This window comes from Aulostomus chinensis, chromosome 10 (assembly GCF_037954235.1).
Source record: "Aulostomus chinensis isolate RoL2024-O1b breed Wild chromosome 10, RoL_Achi_v1.0, whole genome shotgun sequence".
NCBI lineage: Eukaryota > Metazoa > Chordata > Actinopteri > Syngnathiformes > Aulostomidae > Aulostomus > Aulostomus chinensis.
In genome coordinates this window covers 18,333,227-18,349,028 of record NC_141329.1, presented here as the reverse complement: position 1 = coordinate 18,349,028, position 15,802 = coordinate 18,333,227, and the positions used below count along the sequence as shown (strand labels likewise).

The 15,802-nt window shown below is 40.8% G+C and overlaps 2 protein-coding genes across 4 annotated transcripts in view; both read left to right on the top strand.

Moving 5' to 3' along the window:
• The window catches only part of strn4 (striatin, calmodulin binding protein 4), a 19,029-nt gene extending 7,877 nt beyond the window's left edge, over nucleotides 1–11,152 (top strand). The window contains exons 2-18 of one of the 2 annotated variants that reach the window (XM_086216239.1): nucleotides 724–827; nucleotides 959–1,035; nucleotides 1,197–1,275; nucleotides 1,438–1,623; nucleotides 3,800–3,977; nucleotides 4,096–4,252; nucleotides 4,761–4,856; nucleotides 5,213–5,331; nucleotides 5,448–5,623; nucleotides 5,755–5,802; nucleotides 5,896–6,017; nucleotides 6,109–6,276; nucleotides 6,361–6,501; nucleotides 6,656–6,754; nucleotides 6,843–6,929; nucleotides 7,486–7,674; nucleotides 8,166–11,152. In XM_086216239.1, coding sequence (XP_086072365.1) covers nucleotides 724–827; nucleotides 959–1,035; nucleotides 1,197–1,275; nucleotides 1,438–1,623; nucleotides 3,800–3,977; nucleotides 4,096–4,252; nucleotides 4,761–4,856; nucleotides 5,213–5,331; nucleotides 5,448–5,623; nucleotides 5,755–5,802; nucleotides 5,896–6,017; nucleotides 6,109–6,276; nucleotides 6,361–6,501; nucleotides 6,656–6,754; nucleotides 6,843–6,929; nucleotides 7,486–7,655 — 2,007 coding nt within the window. In that variant the 3' untranslated portion in view covers nucleotides 7,656–7,674; nucleotides 8,166–11,152. Of the gene's footprint in view, nucleotides 1–723; nucleotides 828–958; nucleotides 1,036–1,196; nucleotides 1,276–1,437; nucleotides 1,624–3,799; nucleotides 3,978–4,095; nucleotides 4,253–4,760; nucleotides 4,857–5,212; nucleotides 5,332–5,447; nucleotides 5,624–5,754; nucleotides 5,803–5,895; nucleotides 6,018–6,108; nucleotides 6,502–6,655; nucleotides 6,755–6,842; nucleotides 6,930–7,485; nucleotides 7,675–8,165 lie in introns of both variants that reach the window. The other variant, XM_086216238.1, reaches the window with a different exon arrangement.
• Nucleotides 11,153–12,605: 1,453 nt separating this feature from the next.
• The window catches only part of prkd2 (protein kinase D2), a 29,907-nt gene continuing 26,710 nt past the window's right edge, over nucleotides 12,606–15,802 (top strand). For both annotated transcript variants that reach the window (XM_086216236.1, XM_086216235.1), the window contains exon 1: nucleotides 12,606–13,500. In XM_086216236.1, the coding sequence (XP_086072362.1) occupies nucleotides 13,174–13,500 (327 nt within the window). In that variant the 5' untranslated portion in view covers nucleotides 12,606–13,173. The remainder of the gene's footprint in view (nucleotides 13,501–15,802) is intronic.

The following is a 15,802-nucleotide window of genomic DNA, read 5'->3' as shown; positions in this document are numbered from 1 at the left end:
TCAAGATCCACAGCCATTTCAAATCTTTTTCAAGGCAAGTCTTTGGATAAAGTATGTAAGACTTACCCAGGGGAAAACACTGCTGAAAGAAGGGGCTTATAAATTAAGTATCACAGCTCTGCATTCACTCATTATCACATTGTTTCTTCCAACAAGATCCCTTAATTGTTTATAAAAAGTAAAAAAAAAAAAAAAAAAAAAGAAGGGGGGAGTTGTGAACGTGTCTTTCCTCAAGGTAAGAATCTTATCAGCTGATTGAGGAAGGAAACGGATGGAAAAAGAGAGAGGAAGTACATAACGGAAGGATGTGTCTTAAATGTAGGTATTTGAATTTGGCTTGTCTGTGTCTTGTTTTTCCTTTTCTGCAGATGCGCAGTGAGACCTTGGTTAAGAGAAGTTAAAAATAAGAGCCCTGTTCCACAACCCTCTACTTACGTGTACTCCACTGGGTTCTCAGAATTCATGCTTGCTATGCTTGTCACATCAATCTTTCTTCCATCATGTCCACGGTCTGTGTGTCTAAGTGTGTGTGGGACCACCGTTGTTATCAAATGCTGTACTTACTTCTCTTAATGGAAATACTACTATGTTATTTTTACATTTTCACTTCCCCCATGGCAGAGTCTTGATGTCATTATAAATCCTTGCTCTGGTATTTTTTTTCTTGCCTTTCTAAAAGTTGTGTGTTCCTTAATTAACGTCCTGTTCATGTGTGTGTTCCAGGCTCAGGTAGCATTCCTACAAGGTGAGAGGAAAGGCCAGGAGAATATGAAACAGGACCTAGTAAGGCGGATTAAAATGCTGGAATATGCCCTCAAACAAGAAAGGTAAGACAGCTGCCAGGTAATGGACTGATATTCGTTCAGCCTGCCACTGCAGAACAAACGCTTAACTGGGATGTACAAGATTTTCTTTTGCTTGTAATGGGCCCCTCATGTGGTCACATGTGGGATTGCAGGGCTAAGCACCAGAAACTGAAGACAGGAAATGACCAGAGTCCTGGAGACAAGAAACCAGAGATGGAAGCAGAGCAACGTATGTTCTTCCTAAACTCTTCTGTTTTATGCTTTATAGAAATGAAATGGCTTCTTTTACTGCTGCGGGGCTTTTAGAGCAACTCAAACTTTTTGTGTTTTCTCTCTTTCTGTTTATGTGTTGCAGTTGCATCAGTATTGACCTTTCTCATTTTTTTTTAGTTCCCAATGGGCCTGCTGAGTCAGATGCTGAGCCAGCCAATCAGATGTCCTGGAAAGAGGGACGTCAGCTATTACGCAAGTGAGACTAATACGCCATCATTTCTTTTTATCTCTGCGCCATACTTATGCTTTGTATCAATATTATAACTGTTTATCATTGATATTAAACTTGTAATCAAGAGAAAATTATTCATATAAGTGATGTTGTAAGTTAATTTATTATTGCCTTCTCCTGTGATAGATATCTTGAGGAAGTGGGTTATTCAGACACCATTCTGGACATGCGATCTAAGCGTGTGCGCTCACTGCTTGGGCGGAGCAGCCCTGAGGCGAACGGGCCTCCACCTACTGAAGCATCCCCAGAGCCAGAGACACGAGCAGGTGGAGAGTCCTTGTTGGTCAGACAGATAGAAGAACAAATTAAGAGGTAAGCCTGCATAGGCGAATGATCTCCCCTGACACACACGAACACACATGCACAGCTGTTGCTGCTCTGCAAAGAGCAACAGGGATGACAGTGCAAACAGCAAACATGTCACCTGTAGCGGTTCCCTTCCCACTGTTTAGATTTTCTGGCAAGGCGTGATTTCTCTGGTAAATTGAGGAGGCAGTAATGTTATAGATCAGCTGACAAAATAGTTCGCCTGAAAAAGAAAAGAGTGTCATGTAAGAAAACAACTTATTTTTTTAGGTCCAAAACTAGAAGGTCTGCTCTGTCTGTTAATATATTGCATATTCAGGTATCTATGAAATGCAATCCTCTGGGTGTTGAAAGATTACTTATTTTTTTCATGAACACTGGTACTGGCTTGCACGTTAAAAAAACAATGCTGGTGGGAAGGGTTGAAGAAATGTCACCTAATTTACACAAAAAGTAGTTATTTATCCACTGATATTACCATCAAATGTCATGATCTACTGATCCAGGTTGAATTAGGTTCGGAGATGGCGTGTATATAGCTGGCTAACACCCCACGATATGTTAGTACGGGTTCAGGAAGTCAGTTACCATTTAGCTGTTACAAACAAACACCTGCCAGTTCCTGCCCATTAATGAAATAACTTACAATTTTGCTCATGCTCTGATTAAGACCACCGGAAATGTGAGCGTGATTGTTTGACACAGTGTTAAGTCATCTTTGTCCTGAAGAGGTGTGTGTGTGTGTGTGTGTGTGTGTGTGTGTATGTGTTCTTGTACTTGCTACATATTTAAGGACTAGAATACGTATTTAACCAACAGAGTGAGGACATTTTTGGAAAGTGAGGACATTTTACCTTGTCCTCACATCTTCAAAGGGCCTTGGTTTTAGGGTCGAGGTTAGAATCAGATTCTGGTTAGGTTTAGGGTTAAGGTTAGGGTCAGGCAGTCAGTTAAGATGGTTAGGTTTTGGGTGAGGGGCTAGGGAATGTATTACATAAATGAAAATGTGTGTGTGTGTGCGTGTGTACGCTTGGGAATTAAAAGTTGAGTTGGCACTAAATAAAGGGTTGATTTAGCACCACAAACAAACACTTGGCAGGGACATCCGGTCTAAAATCGACCAACATCAACTCACTTCATTACTCACAATCATGAATATATCCTTTAACTTTAATAGCTGAAATCCCCTGTTGTATTGGGATAGTATGGGGAAATTATACCTCCTTACATTCCTGACTGCATTCCATCCATGACTGCTTCAGTTATTGATCTTGTGACTATGATATTCCTGGATGTCAAATAAAAACTATAGTTTAGGGCAAAAATCTGTTCGTCAGACAGACACAACTAGGCTTAGATAAAAGCTAAGAATATCCTAGTTGAAATGACATGAAACATGTCCTCAATTAAACATGAGTGAAGGTCCTGAAAATGAGCTTAAAATTGGATAAGCATCACTGCCTACAATGCAGTTTATCACAGGTTTTGTTAGGAATGGTTACCATACCAAAATGTCACTGAATGACATGTATTTGAAAAAAGAAAAGAAACTATATTATGCAAAAACATGTGTTACTTACAGTATAATGTGACGTGTCCTTTACCAGAGGGAGACATTTAAATATTTCTGGTGAGGTACCACCCATTATTCCGTAGTGAGGCTGCTTGTGAGCAGCGGCACACATGTTTTTGTCACACCCAAATCTCAAAAGGCAACTGAACAAGATGCAGCAAAGACGTGTAAAACGAAGCACGTCCTTCATCGTGTGGATATGGAAAGCTGCTGCTGTGCATTATTAAAAGTGAAGATACTTATCTGCTAGTGGTGCCTACATGGATGGAATACAAAAGCAGCAGGAATCTATTAGCTGCATGCATGCAGTTTAAGATGAAGCCAGGGAGTGTGAATATGAGAAGTTCTGGTAGTTAAATCACATCATTGGAACAGAATTCTGATATATCTGTGTTGTATTTACATGTTGTTAAAATCACTGCGCTTTTGAAAGCTCAGGAACTACATTTATTGAAGTTTTTTTATACTTTTAAAAATTTATTCTCGAGCCTACTGCAATGTAGCCTTTCATGTTTTGGTGATATGGTCATGCAGGATATAATCCAGGTCATCCTGTCTCCTATTATGCAGTGTTGTCCTGGTAATGTGTAATGATGTGTCTATTTGCAGGAACGCGGGCAAGGAAAGCTCTAAGGAACGTCTGGGGGGTTCGGTGCTCGATAAAATCCCCTTCCTGCATGGCTGTGAAGATGATGATGAAGATGACAGTGATGAGGACGATGATTTTCAAGGCATGACCACCGACTGCATCGATGGTCCTCGCAAGAATAAGAAGTCACGCGTAAAGGTATGTTGAAAGATTTTCAAGGATGTTGTTTTGAGAGGGATACGACTAAATGTTTTAATCTAGTCAGCACCACTCAATTTTCTGACTAAGTAACTATTTTTCTCCACTCCGTGTCCAGATGGGCTCAGAGCCCATGACCACAGACCTGGACCCTGAAGATGAGGAGGACGAAGATGACTCGGAAGACGCCCTGAGTGAATTTGACTTCCTGGGCTCGGGGGAGGATGGGGAGGGGGCGGGAGAGGCCCGGATCTCTGGGGACGGCCGGGAGTTAGGTACGCTGCTGCCATAGCAACATCATCAGCACCAGCACTGCCAGAATCACTGCCACCAGTGTATCTTGTCTCTTCTGCCCCCCCCCCCCCCATTCACCTTTTTATGTTTTACTTCTCATTGTGTCTTGGCATCTCTTCTTGACAATAAAACCGACCTCTTTTCCCAACCACTTGTCTCTCTGTCAGTCTGTGACTCTTAGCACTGTTTAGCTGTCATCTGTCTCTAGATGTAATTTCTGTGGTCTGGGGGTCACTGCAATGGTTCTCATGCATGCTGCCTTTCTTCTCTATATGTTCATATTTCATTCTTTGAGTCATATTTATGCTGTAGTCCTGCGCTGTAATTGATTTCCCCCTCTCACAAAAAAAAGCCTTACATATGATGTATTTAAAGAATGAAGAATCTTTCCACATCTGTCTACATTTGAACATCTGTTGGCCTCACCATCTTCCTCCACACCTCTGCATGACTGGATGTATTGTGTCTCTTTCCTCTTGCCGGGTTCAGAGAACCGCAGGAACAAGTTGCAAGGCATGATGTCGGACTTCCCCCCTAAACCTACCCCGCCCCCCTCTGTGTCGGGACAGGCTCGTTCAGGGGAAGGTAAGACTTCCCCTCAAAACATGCCCCACAGAAAATCAGTCTCCCCACCCAAGTATGGTTCCTCAGTTTCCCCTGAATCCCACATACAGGATTGGAACTTAGATTTCAAAACCCAAATTTAGACACTAGTCTCTGTTTGGGTCAGTTTGAAAAGCTGTGTGGGGGTTGAGTTTCTCCTACAGCTAAAAATATTTATTCAAGTACACAGTGTGGGAGGAGGGAAACCGGATGCATGGACTTGTGCTATGGATATCTAAGAATCACTGCTATATATGACAGTTATATCAGCTCCTATTTTATGGGACCGTGACATTTACAGAACTGACTCTTGTGCTTTCCCACCTCCACACCTGCAGGTGGTGCCCTGGGTTTCTCCTCTGATGTCTTCATTATGGATGCAGTTGGAGGAGGAGATATGAACCTGGGTGAACTGGCTGATCTCACTGTTGCCAATGACAACGATCTCTCCATGGATGTAATTACACATTCCTTCTTTTCTAGTCCACAAGATGCAATTTAACCTTGATGAGGACTGAGAGTCAGTGGAGTGTGCTGATCATGTTTTGATAATGCAAATACGTCTGCTGACAGATGCAGGATAACAGAGATGAATTCAAGAAGACGTGGAACCCTCGTTTCACACTACGCAGCCACTTTGATGCCATCCGTGCGTTGACCTTTCACCCCAGCCAAGCGGTCCTGCTCACAGCCTCCGAGGATGGAACATTAAAACTGTGGAACCTCAATAAGGCCATGCACTCTAAGAAGTAAGTCATCTGTATAAATACAAGAAAGCTAAATACACTGTATATTTTAATCTTAATGTTTTATAGGGCTCACTAAGAAAGATGGGAATTAATAAAGAAAATAAAGTTTAAAATTCTGTGTCCCTCCACAGGAATGCAGCATTAGATGTGGAGCCCATCTACACATTTAGAGCACACAGGTGAGTTGAGTCTTAGTCAAACACACAAACAGCTTGTGTAGAAATCTGCCACTGACGCACACTGAGATGTTTGATATTTCTCTGTTTCTGTAGTGGTGCTGTTCTGTCACTGACAATGGGGGAGGAGGGAGAATCCTGCTTCAGTGGAGGTCTGGATGGAAGTGTCAGGTGTTGGAAGATGCCGGACCTCAACGTGGATCCTTATGACAACTATGGTCAGTCAGTTCCAACTGCATTATTTAGTTATATGTTTTTTTTCTTCATAGTTCTGATGTTCTTTTTTTGTATGAATGTCTCCTCATTTAGATCCCAGCATTGAGAGCAGTTTGCTGGCTGGCCATGAGGACAGTGTGTGGGGTCTGACTTACTCAGCAGCCCATCATCGCCTTGCTTCATGCTCAGCCGATGGCACCATCCGTATCTGGGACCCCCAGAACTCGTCTCCGTGCTTGTCTGTCTTCAACAAGGAGAGAGGTGCCTGCATATATTCAGTGTTGTTTTGCTTTCAGATTTCTATAGAACAAAAACGACATATCTTCATCTTGTTCGTATCTTCAGAGCATGGAACACCCACCTCGGTGGCCTTTGTGGCCTCTGACCCCAACCAGGTGGTGGTATCATTTGATGGTGGTGAGACACTGCTCTATGACCTCAACACAGAGCAGAGCATCATATCACTAGAGACACAGACCAAGGATGGTATGTTCTGTACTGATTTGTTCTTGTGGGTTCTCCATCACAGTGGCGAACGTAGTATCACTTCATATGAGCAGTATTCAAATTCATAAAGCATATTTGTATGTGTATTAATTAAATACAGGTCAGATTAATGGTTTGTTCTGTTCCTTTGCAGGCAGTGAACTAATCAACCGTGTCGTAAGTCACCCGTCTGAGCCGGTGTCCATCACTGCACATGAGAACCGCACCATCCGTTTCTTAGACAACAAGACAGGTACAATTGGTATTGGTCATGTGTACATTTTTTCTCTAGGCCTATTTTTTGTGAAATGCATGAATCAGCTCGGTTTGTGTTTTTAAAGGTAAAGTTGTCCACTCAATGGTGGCCCACCTGGATGCTGTTACCTGTCTCACTACGGACCCTAAAGGCACTTACCTCATCTCTGGCAGTAAGTACCCATCAGTCACTGTGTCTTCTAATAGCGTTCTGCTCATCTTACATCACTGCACACTGACCTGCAGTTCAGTAACTTTTCTTGATGTTTTTTAAAGTGTCAAATGTAATATTGCCTTATTACCATATTGCCTCGTAACAATAATGTCTCAACAACTCTTTTTTGGACTTGGAAATACACCTGAAAAAATAGGGTTCCCTTATAATCGGAAATATACAGTATATAACCTGCTATGTATACATCTTTAGAGCTGTGTATCATTTTATCCCAAATCTTTGGATGGAATGGATCATTATTTCATTAGAATGGAATAATATAAAGAGAGCTGTCTGATTTAATAAAAATGATGGTTGTTTAACAAGGACAACAATTCCCATGATCCCACACGACAGTGTCTTAATACCCGCAGGAATTTATTTAGCATCAGATTGTTACCTGCCATTTCAAAATTGAAATATTATTTCAAGCGCATGTTTTTAAGTCTGTTTGGTTCAACACATTGATTTTGCCCTTAAAATGTATATTTTACACATTTTTGTTGCCCCTGTAGGCCATGACTGCTCAGTGCGCCTATGGATGCTGGACAACAGGACGTGTGTGCAGGAGATCACGGCCCACAGGAAGAAGCATGATGAGGCCATTCATGATGTGGCCTTCCACTCTTCCCAGCCCTTCATTGCCAGCGCTGGCGCAGATGCACTTGCCAAGATCTTTGTCTGACAACACTGTCATTGTACTGGTAAGTTAGGAGAGACGCGAGATACACTGAGGGGGGAAATTAGTTTGTAATTTTTATAGTGCATATAATTGGATTCAAAGTCGTATCCCCGAAATACCATTGGTTTTCATAACAAATGCAGTCTTTAATATTCATCTATAAAAACAAAAAAACCTATTTCACTGAAATATTTTCCACTGTATAACATTTTGTGACTTGGCAACTCTACTGTCAACCTCAATTAAGAAAAAAATGATTATAAAGAATGGTAAATGCAACCCACCAAACTTTAAAGGGGTATATTACTTAAATTGAATTTAGAAATCCCAAATTCCTTTCTGTTTTTATTTACTCCAAAAAAACAACAACCCAAACCTCCTTCAAATTAGATTTTGAAGGATGTGAATCTTGGCTTACAGGGAAACGCAACCTTGTTTTATTTCATAGCACTTTAATTTACATTCCCCATGCCGTCAGTCTAATGTTGCTTATGTCCTTCTCCTTTTTTTTAGATCCCCACATCTGGGCTGTAAGAGACTCAAGACTACAGTGGACAAATTCCACCTGCTTACACACACACACACACACACACACACACACACACACACACACACACACACACACACACACACACACACACTCTGTTGTCCTACACCCCACTGGCTGGGTCATTGCCACAGGACGTCACCTCCCATCAATCCCTCACTGTTTTATGATGCCTCAGTGACTTCTTGTAATACTTACCAATATACTGCTTTTTTAAAACTGTAAAATCCTAGCTGCTCTGTTTTGAAATAATGAGGTGACACTTTTTCTACACTACGATATTATGTTCTCTTTTTTTTAATTTTTCAGTCTGCCTTTGGTTACAACAAAGCACTGTGTGTGTATGTGTGTGTTTGTGTATGCATTTGTATGCTCTTGAACTGCCAACACACTACTCATGTTATAAGGAGGACCACCAAGGAAACACTACACAGCACACAAATGCACCACCACATTTCATTTAAAGTTTTTCTTCTTTAAAATAATAACAATTGCTTGTGGCTGACATGAGTATGTAGGCATGACTAAACTATTCCCGGTATCGGCACCTGGTCAGTATTGGGAAATCAATGTATTACATTCCAAAGACTCCAGGAAGATTGAATGTGGTGTTAGTGTTTAAATATATCAAACTACGGTGTGTGTGTGTGTGTGTGTGTGTGTGTGTGTGTGTGTGTGTGTGTGTGTGTGTGTGTGTGTGTGTGTGTGTGTGTGTGTGTGGAGGCACTACGTAGTTGCTGAACAGTGTTTGGAAAAATAGCTTTAATTTCAACTTCAATCGCCAAGACCATTGTGTGTCTGAGTATTATAGTGTCCCCTTGATTCTGCCTTTGTGTGCGTGCTTGTGTGTGTGCGCGCGCACAACGTTAAATGTCACTCTGCTGTACAAGATAGAACATTTTCACAAATTGAGAGAGAATCATCATAGCTATGATCCGTGTCTACAGATGTTCAGTTCACACCCGGCTCTCACACCACATTGACCAGCTAAGGTGGCTGATATGAGAGCACAGTTACAGTCTGTAGCCTAGAGGAGTGAGTCTGGTCTGTATGATCCCAGCAAGTTGCTGCTTTTTACTGTACAAAAGAGAGAGAGTGTGTGTGTGTGTGTGTGTGTGTGTGTGCACTAGTTAAATAATGGTGCTATGAAAGACCATGTTATTCTTCAGTCAGAATCAGGGACCTGTTTTGTGCATGTGTGTGTGTGAGAGCGTGTGAGAGGTACATGAATGAATTAAGTTTTTGAACTACATTTCACTGTCAAATCATTTCAATAACTTGTATTGTTGTGGGGTCACATTTCAGGATGAATGGTCACTGTTTCATCGGAGCGTTGTGAATAATGTTTCAAGCTTGGGGAGTGTACAGAGTTGATCATATTTGTGTTACACCTGGAATTAGCTTCTTTGGATTTTTTTTTTCTCATTTCAAAGACATCAGTGTAGACAGTGCTTGTTATTTATTCAGGCTTTCTTTTCTTTTCTTTTTTTAAGGCTTGACATCCCTTTCACTCGTGTGTTGAGGTGATGTTCCCACTTGTTATACGATGTGCATGAGATGCACAGTAGCACATTACCCTCCAGAGCTAACAGTTTAAAGCATGTGTTCATCAGTGAGGCATGCTGTGAGAAACTGCTCCACGGGAGACAAAAAAAGTTATTTTTAATTGCTGTCCTTTCAGATACAAAAAATATGTATTGATTTAAGCAGTGTGGGATCAGAGGTGACATAATTCAGCAACTAGTTCTGCTCTTTTGAACATAACCCAGTAGACGGTTGGATAGCTGTCGTGTTTCCTTTTGAAAAAAGAGTGACGGGTCAAACGGTTTTATAGGAGTATATTTATAATGTAGAAAACATCTGATTTGTTGTGATACCTGTAGGAGACATTGTTGTAGTCATCTCATAACAGCTGGCCTGACTTACTACATTTTATTACATTTAGGAGACTGAAAAATCTGTTTAATGAGTTGGTTAAGGGTTTTCCTCCAACTCTTGAGGAATACAGGGTCCCACAGGAGTCAAAAGAGGTAAACCCTGCTCTCCCAATCACATGGACACTAGCTAGAGCTTCTTTTTGAACAGGGTGGTGGGTTTTACTCGAAAACATGCTGGTGTACATCTGAGAAAAAGCAGGTGCAAACACAATATTGCACTGCTGCTGGGCACTATATCCTGGCATCTAATTTCTATTTGGCCTCATGCAGCATTACATCTTCATTAATTGCCGAGTGGGTACAGACAGGGTGTACAAATCATGATAAATTCTTATTTATCCTGGAAGAACAGTAAAGGGCAAAATATGGTCCACAATAATCTGCTAGTGGGAGTTCTTGATGCATTCTCCCTTCTGAGAATAAGACAAATCAGTAAGACACATCAGAAAAGAAAGAGATCGTCACAGAGGTTGTACATGATGACGACGCCATCGCGTGCTGTAAATGTCCATCATCTCCTTGTTTTCTTTCTTGCATTTCTTCTGTTTTGATTATGAATATGATTATTAAGATGTAAGAATACTGTAGTATCATAAGTGAATCATTCTTCCTTGCTAGGCATAGAAATTGCTTGTGGTTAATAATGGCAATTTATACCTTGTAAAAAAAGATGAAAAAACATGGAAAATTCAGAAAAATAAGAAAAAAAAATGTTATCAGTCACAGGCCAAGGCAAAGGACTCGCATTTTGTGTTTTTATTTTTTTATTAGCAATTTATCACTGTGTGATATTTTGTACATCGTATTAAACTGTATTCAAACTATTTCCTCTAACTACAAGGGATAAGAGACCTGCTTTTTATTAATTTTGTTTTATTATATATTTTTGAACTGCATTCTAGCTTGTATCAAATGACTTTCTCCTTTTGTTTTACGGGTCCCCTGTTGTATGTCATTAAGGAAGATAAAAGAGAAAAAAAAGAGGATTTTGTACAGTGAAATGAAAATTGTGTTTGTGTCATTTTTTCTTGTCATCTAGTCAATACAACAAGTCACATGAATCACCTCAAGTTGGGAGACTTGCAATAGATGGATTCTAAAAGGAGTCATCAATATTTGTGCCGCAGAGAATTTTCAGAGAAAGTGAGGTTCTCAAGGAAAGAGAAGCTAAGATTTTAATGATATATAGAGACATTTTAAAAAATACAAGCTAGTCTCAGCTCTCTCCCAGAGCTCTTCCCCTGACTAAAGTGTGGGTAGCTGCACAAAGAAGCAGCAGTCGCTTCTGAAAGATGAGGGACTACTGGGCATATTACATATAAATTGCGCTTTAAAGGTCATATCAAACAAAAAATATACACTTTTGTCCTGCGTCCTGTCTTAGCTCTTGATAAACACCAAATATATGTAACAACATCTGTATCGATATGCAAAAAAGTATCATCCTTTACTTGCTAAGAATTGCAAATATTATTTTAGTTTTCCACCTAATTTTATAAGCCATACACATGTATGTCTCTCAATTGTAAACAATGCCCCCTTGTGGTTAAAAGTAGAATCATTGCAAATATTTGCAGTTCGTCAGTTAATACATTGGAGGGTTCCTGTCACATCATTATTTCAGAGTGCAGATGCCTGTAGTTAATTTGAGGTCATTAATTTTGCTGGATAATATGATGTTACTGCCTTGGGAAGAAGGCAAGTCAGAGATGACGAACAACACGGCATCAGTGAGTTTCAGCAGAACCATCTGAGCAGAAAGTTGAATTTCACCTTCCTCGTTTAAGTGGTGTTACATCAGATGTAATTCAGGTACTATAAAGCTGATAACTGTGGAACTCTAACCTAATCATTTTAATTCTGTTTGCTTCAGTGTATTAACAAAAAAGTATGTCCTACTTCATGTCCCACCTCTCTTCTCAGGGCCATGACCCCCCTTCCCCCCAAACCTCAGGCAATTTTGCATAAAGCAACTGTTAGAGGTGTGGTCCTTCTCCGCTTTGTATGTGAGGTATGTCAAGTAAAACTGCAACATTACATGTGTTACAGAGAAAAACTAAAACAGGAAATATGTTATCACAGAAGGAGTGTGATTCACAGTGAAAGGGATAGAAGGGCTTTTGAAGGGGGAACTTCTCCCTCAGGCGCTGTAAGAGGATCTTAAGCCACATCTCATCGAGGGAGCAAACTAGACCAGTATCCCCAAACTGAGGAAGGGAGAGAGACAGAGGAAAAGGAGGAGGGAGAAGTTTAGTAGTAGGGAGTCAAAGGGCGGATCTTTGACGTAACAAGTCTTCGGAGTCTATTGGCACTTAACTGTGTCAGTCATTTCACTTCCTCTTTTGCTGTGGCAAGATTACAGAGGAGAGGACTTAAAGGAGGGGCAGTGGGAGGTACCCTCAGACTACTCTCTCTCTCTCTCTCTCTCTCTCTCTCACTTTTTTTCACAAAAAAGACTGAACCCGGGCTGAAACTGAAACAGCACCAGCCTCGTAAAAGGAGTGCAGTCTCTTGCTCTCCTTCATTCTCACAGTTTCCTGTTTAAGGAGGCCATTTTGTTGCACAACCTGGAGAGGAGCACAACAAAGTTGGATCTGTTTTTGTTTTGTTTTTCTCTCCCACGTTTGGGAGTTTCACAATCAAGTTTGGACTTTATCCTCTGCAGAACAACTTCTTTGGATAAGACTGTTGAAGGAGGTAGGAGGGTGGAGGAGAAAAAGCAGCAGGAGACTTGTTTTCCCCCTCAGTGTGTCTTTTCTTTTATGTTTCTCACATTGTTCATGCTTGTCAAGTCAGGACAATAAAAGTGGTCTGACAACTAGAGAACGTGAAGGAAGGGCAGAAGAGGAAAAGCCAGCACTTCCTGGATAAGGATTTCTGCCTTGATCCTCTGGGAAGGCTTGGACACGGGAACTGGGACTGTGATCTATGTCTCTCCTCCACTGAGACAGTTTGAATGAATGTGGCTTTTCTGAGAACACTTACCTGCTTTGGGGTGTGTGTTTGTGAGTCCTGAGAGCCTCAGAGAGGTCTCTGAATGGCTAACGCCAGTCCCTGTATGACTTCAGGGGCCATGGCTCAGGTCTTTTTTCCGGGGAGCTCCTCCTCACTGCCAGGCTCAACTGTGATGCAACAGGGGACCCCCATCACCATGCCCTCCATGTCTGCTCAGGCAGGGTTTCCTGTGATGGACATGACACCAGGGCAGGTACCTGGCGGGGCTGTGATGCCCTCATTACCCCCGACTCCAGCAGGGGTATCCTTCATTATCCAGATTGGCTTGACAAGAGAATCTGTCCTGATGCCTCAGACTGCTGACCTGGCCTATGTGAAACAAATCGCCTGCTCTATCGTTGACACCAAGGTAGGCAATGTGTGTGTTAATTTATGTGTGTGTGTGTGTGTGTGTGTGTGTGTGTGTGTATGTATGGGTTTGGGTGGCTCCTCAGGTTAAGACCAAGCATTTTAAGCATACATACTCACATATTTGTTTGGCAGATGACCAGCTTGGATCATGCGTTTGCTTTTTTGTCCCTTCTTTTGTGTTCCAGTTTGCTCTTAAAAACCTATTTAAACTCCGCTAATCTCACAGGTAAATGGTCACTTTTCAATGAACACCCATGACAGCTTGAATGGGTGTACGGATGGTTACAATTTAGCTTCACTCTAATTACACCAATTCACATTTTTCCCCTCACAGTTTGAAGAGAACATTGTGTTCAATTAGACTTTGTCATGCTACATCCAGCCCCAGAGACTGGGAGTTGGATGTTTGATGAGCTGTGACACAGTGAGTGAGCAGCACCTACTGTAGCAGATCACTTATCAAGCAACACGTGTGCAGTGCAGGATGAAGCTGACATATATATGTATATATATATATATATATATATATATATATATATATATATATATATATATATATATATATATATTTATAAAATCAGTTAGTGTAGTATTTTATTATCTGAAAAAGCAAGCAAGATACCAAGGCACTCCTCTAGTGACTGACACTACTTTGATAAAAGGGCTAGTTCATGATCGAACTTAAAAACAATGCTAATATGTCCGGCCACCATCTAGGCCTTCATCGGGGCAAGAGTGACTGTCTTTTTTGGCAAATTCACCTTCGAATTACTCTCTTTACTATCTAAACGCCACAGCCCTACAGTACTCTTCTCCTTAGTATTTTATTATCTTGAAATTTAAATGTATTTAATCTGATTAGAAAGGGTAGTTAAGGAACACCGTGACACAGTTAAACAGAAAAACTAGCATAGTGTGAGCAAACTTTAACATATATTCTCACGGTGCTGCTTGCGGCCTCCACGGCAATGATGTTTTGAAGTTCAAAAGTCCCTTTCATATCTGCTCTTCTTTCAGGTTTGTTTTTTTTCTCTTTATAATGCTGATCACATTTTGTGCTATAGCTTTGTGTGATCCAGGGTTTTATGGAATCTTTTTCGGAGTTGGCCTTGAGACTTTCAATTAATTACCCAAAACATTGCTTTAATCATCAGGTCTTACAGGCTTTCTAGAGAATGCACTTTTACTGCACAATGCATTTGTTCATTGAGGTGTGTCTGCAGCTCAGGTTACATGAAGAAATGCTTAAAAAACAAAAACCCCCCCAAAAAAACCCGCTTAGCTTAAACCTAAATCAAGTGAAAATCTGATCTCGAAACAGTATAGTAATATGGCCAAAAACTACGTACACCATTAGTTAAAGGGATTAGCTCCATAAATGCTGTAATTCTAGCACAGGAGGTTTAATTTACAGAGGGATTTAAAAAAAAGACTCTCAGCATTTGCAGAATAACGTTTGTAGAGACAAAGGTTGAGAAGTACACACGAGTATACACATCCTCTTTACAACCGGAAGTAGAGGGTGTTATGGGAAATATGGCCTTTTTTGTGAGAAAGTGTCAGTAGCACAGTGTGCGCAGTCAAATTGTCGTTAGCACAGGTTTGACCCCAGATGTGACCCACCTGTAACTCACTGACTTCTCTCAAATAAGCTAGGAAAAATGCTGCTGCATGAAAATATGTTGGTGTGGAAAATGAAGACAAGTCCCTCCATGTTTAACCTTGTAAAAAAACAACAACAACAACAACAAAGAAATTTCTTGATTATTGGTGCAGGTGACACAAGAACAGCTTGCTATTATCTTTTTGTCATTTATTCTTTTGCTTTTCTTATGCTTTTATTTATTTTATTCTCTCTAACCCTTTTTATTAAATATCTTTATTTTAATTATTGAATATATGTGTATGTATATTTGTCTTTCGGTGTTATATTATTGAATGTCCGATTTTCTATATAGAACCTTTGCGTTCTCTTTTCTCTCTGGTGTCCATGATGTTTTGATGATGTCATTAATTGACGCATGTACTGTACCATCCTACTGTCATGTGCATCGTATACCTGGGGGGATGACGCCATATTGGGTTCAAACTATCCCTTCAAGTCAGTCGTGTTGAAAGCCAAGTTCCAGCGTGGAGATATCCGTGTGCACACACTAGAAAATGCATGCAGGAGAAATTATTGCCCTCTGCTGAGGTAGATATTTGAGCCCGCCATGTGCTTTTATCAGCCAATTAGCCTGCCAAGTGATTATATTAGCAGATTTCCAGCAACTGCTCAGAGCAGCTTTGTTAAAACTCCA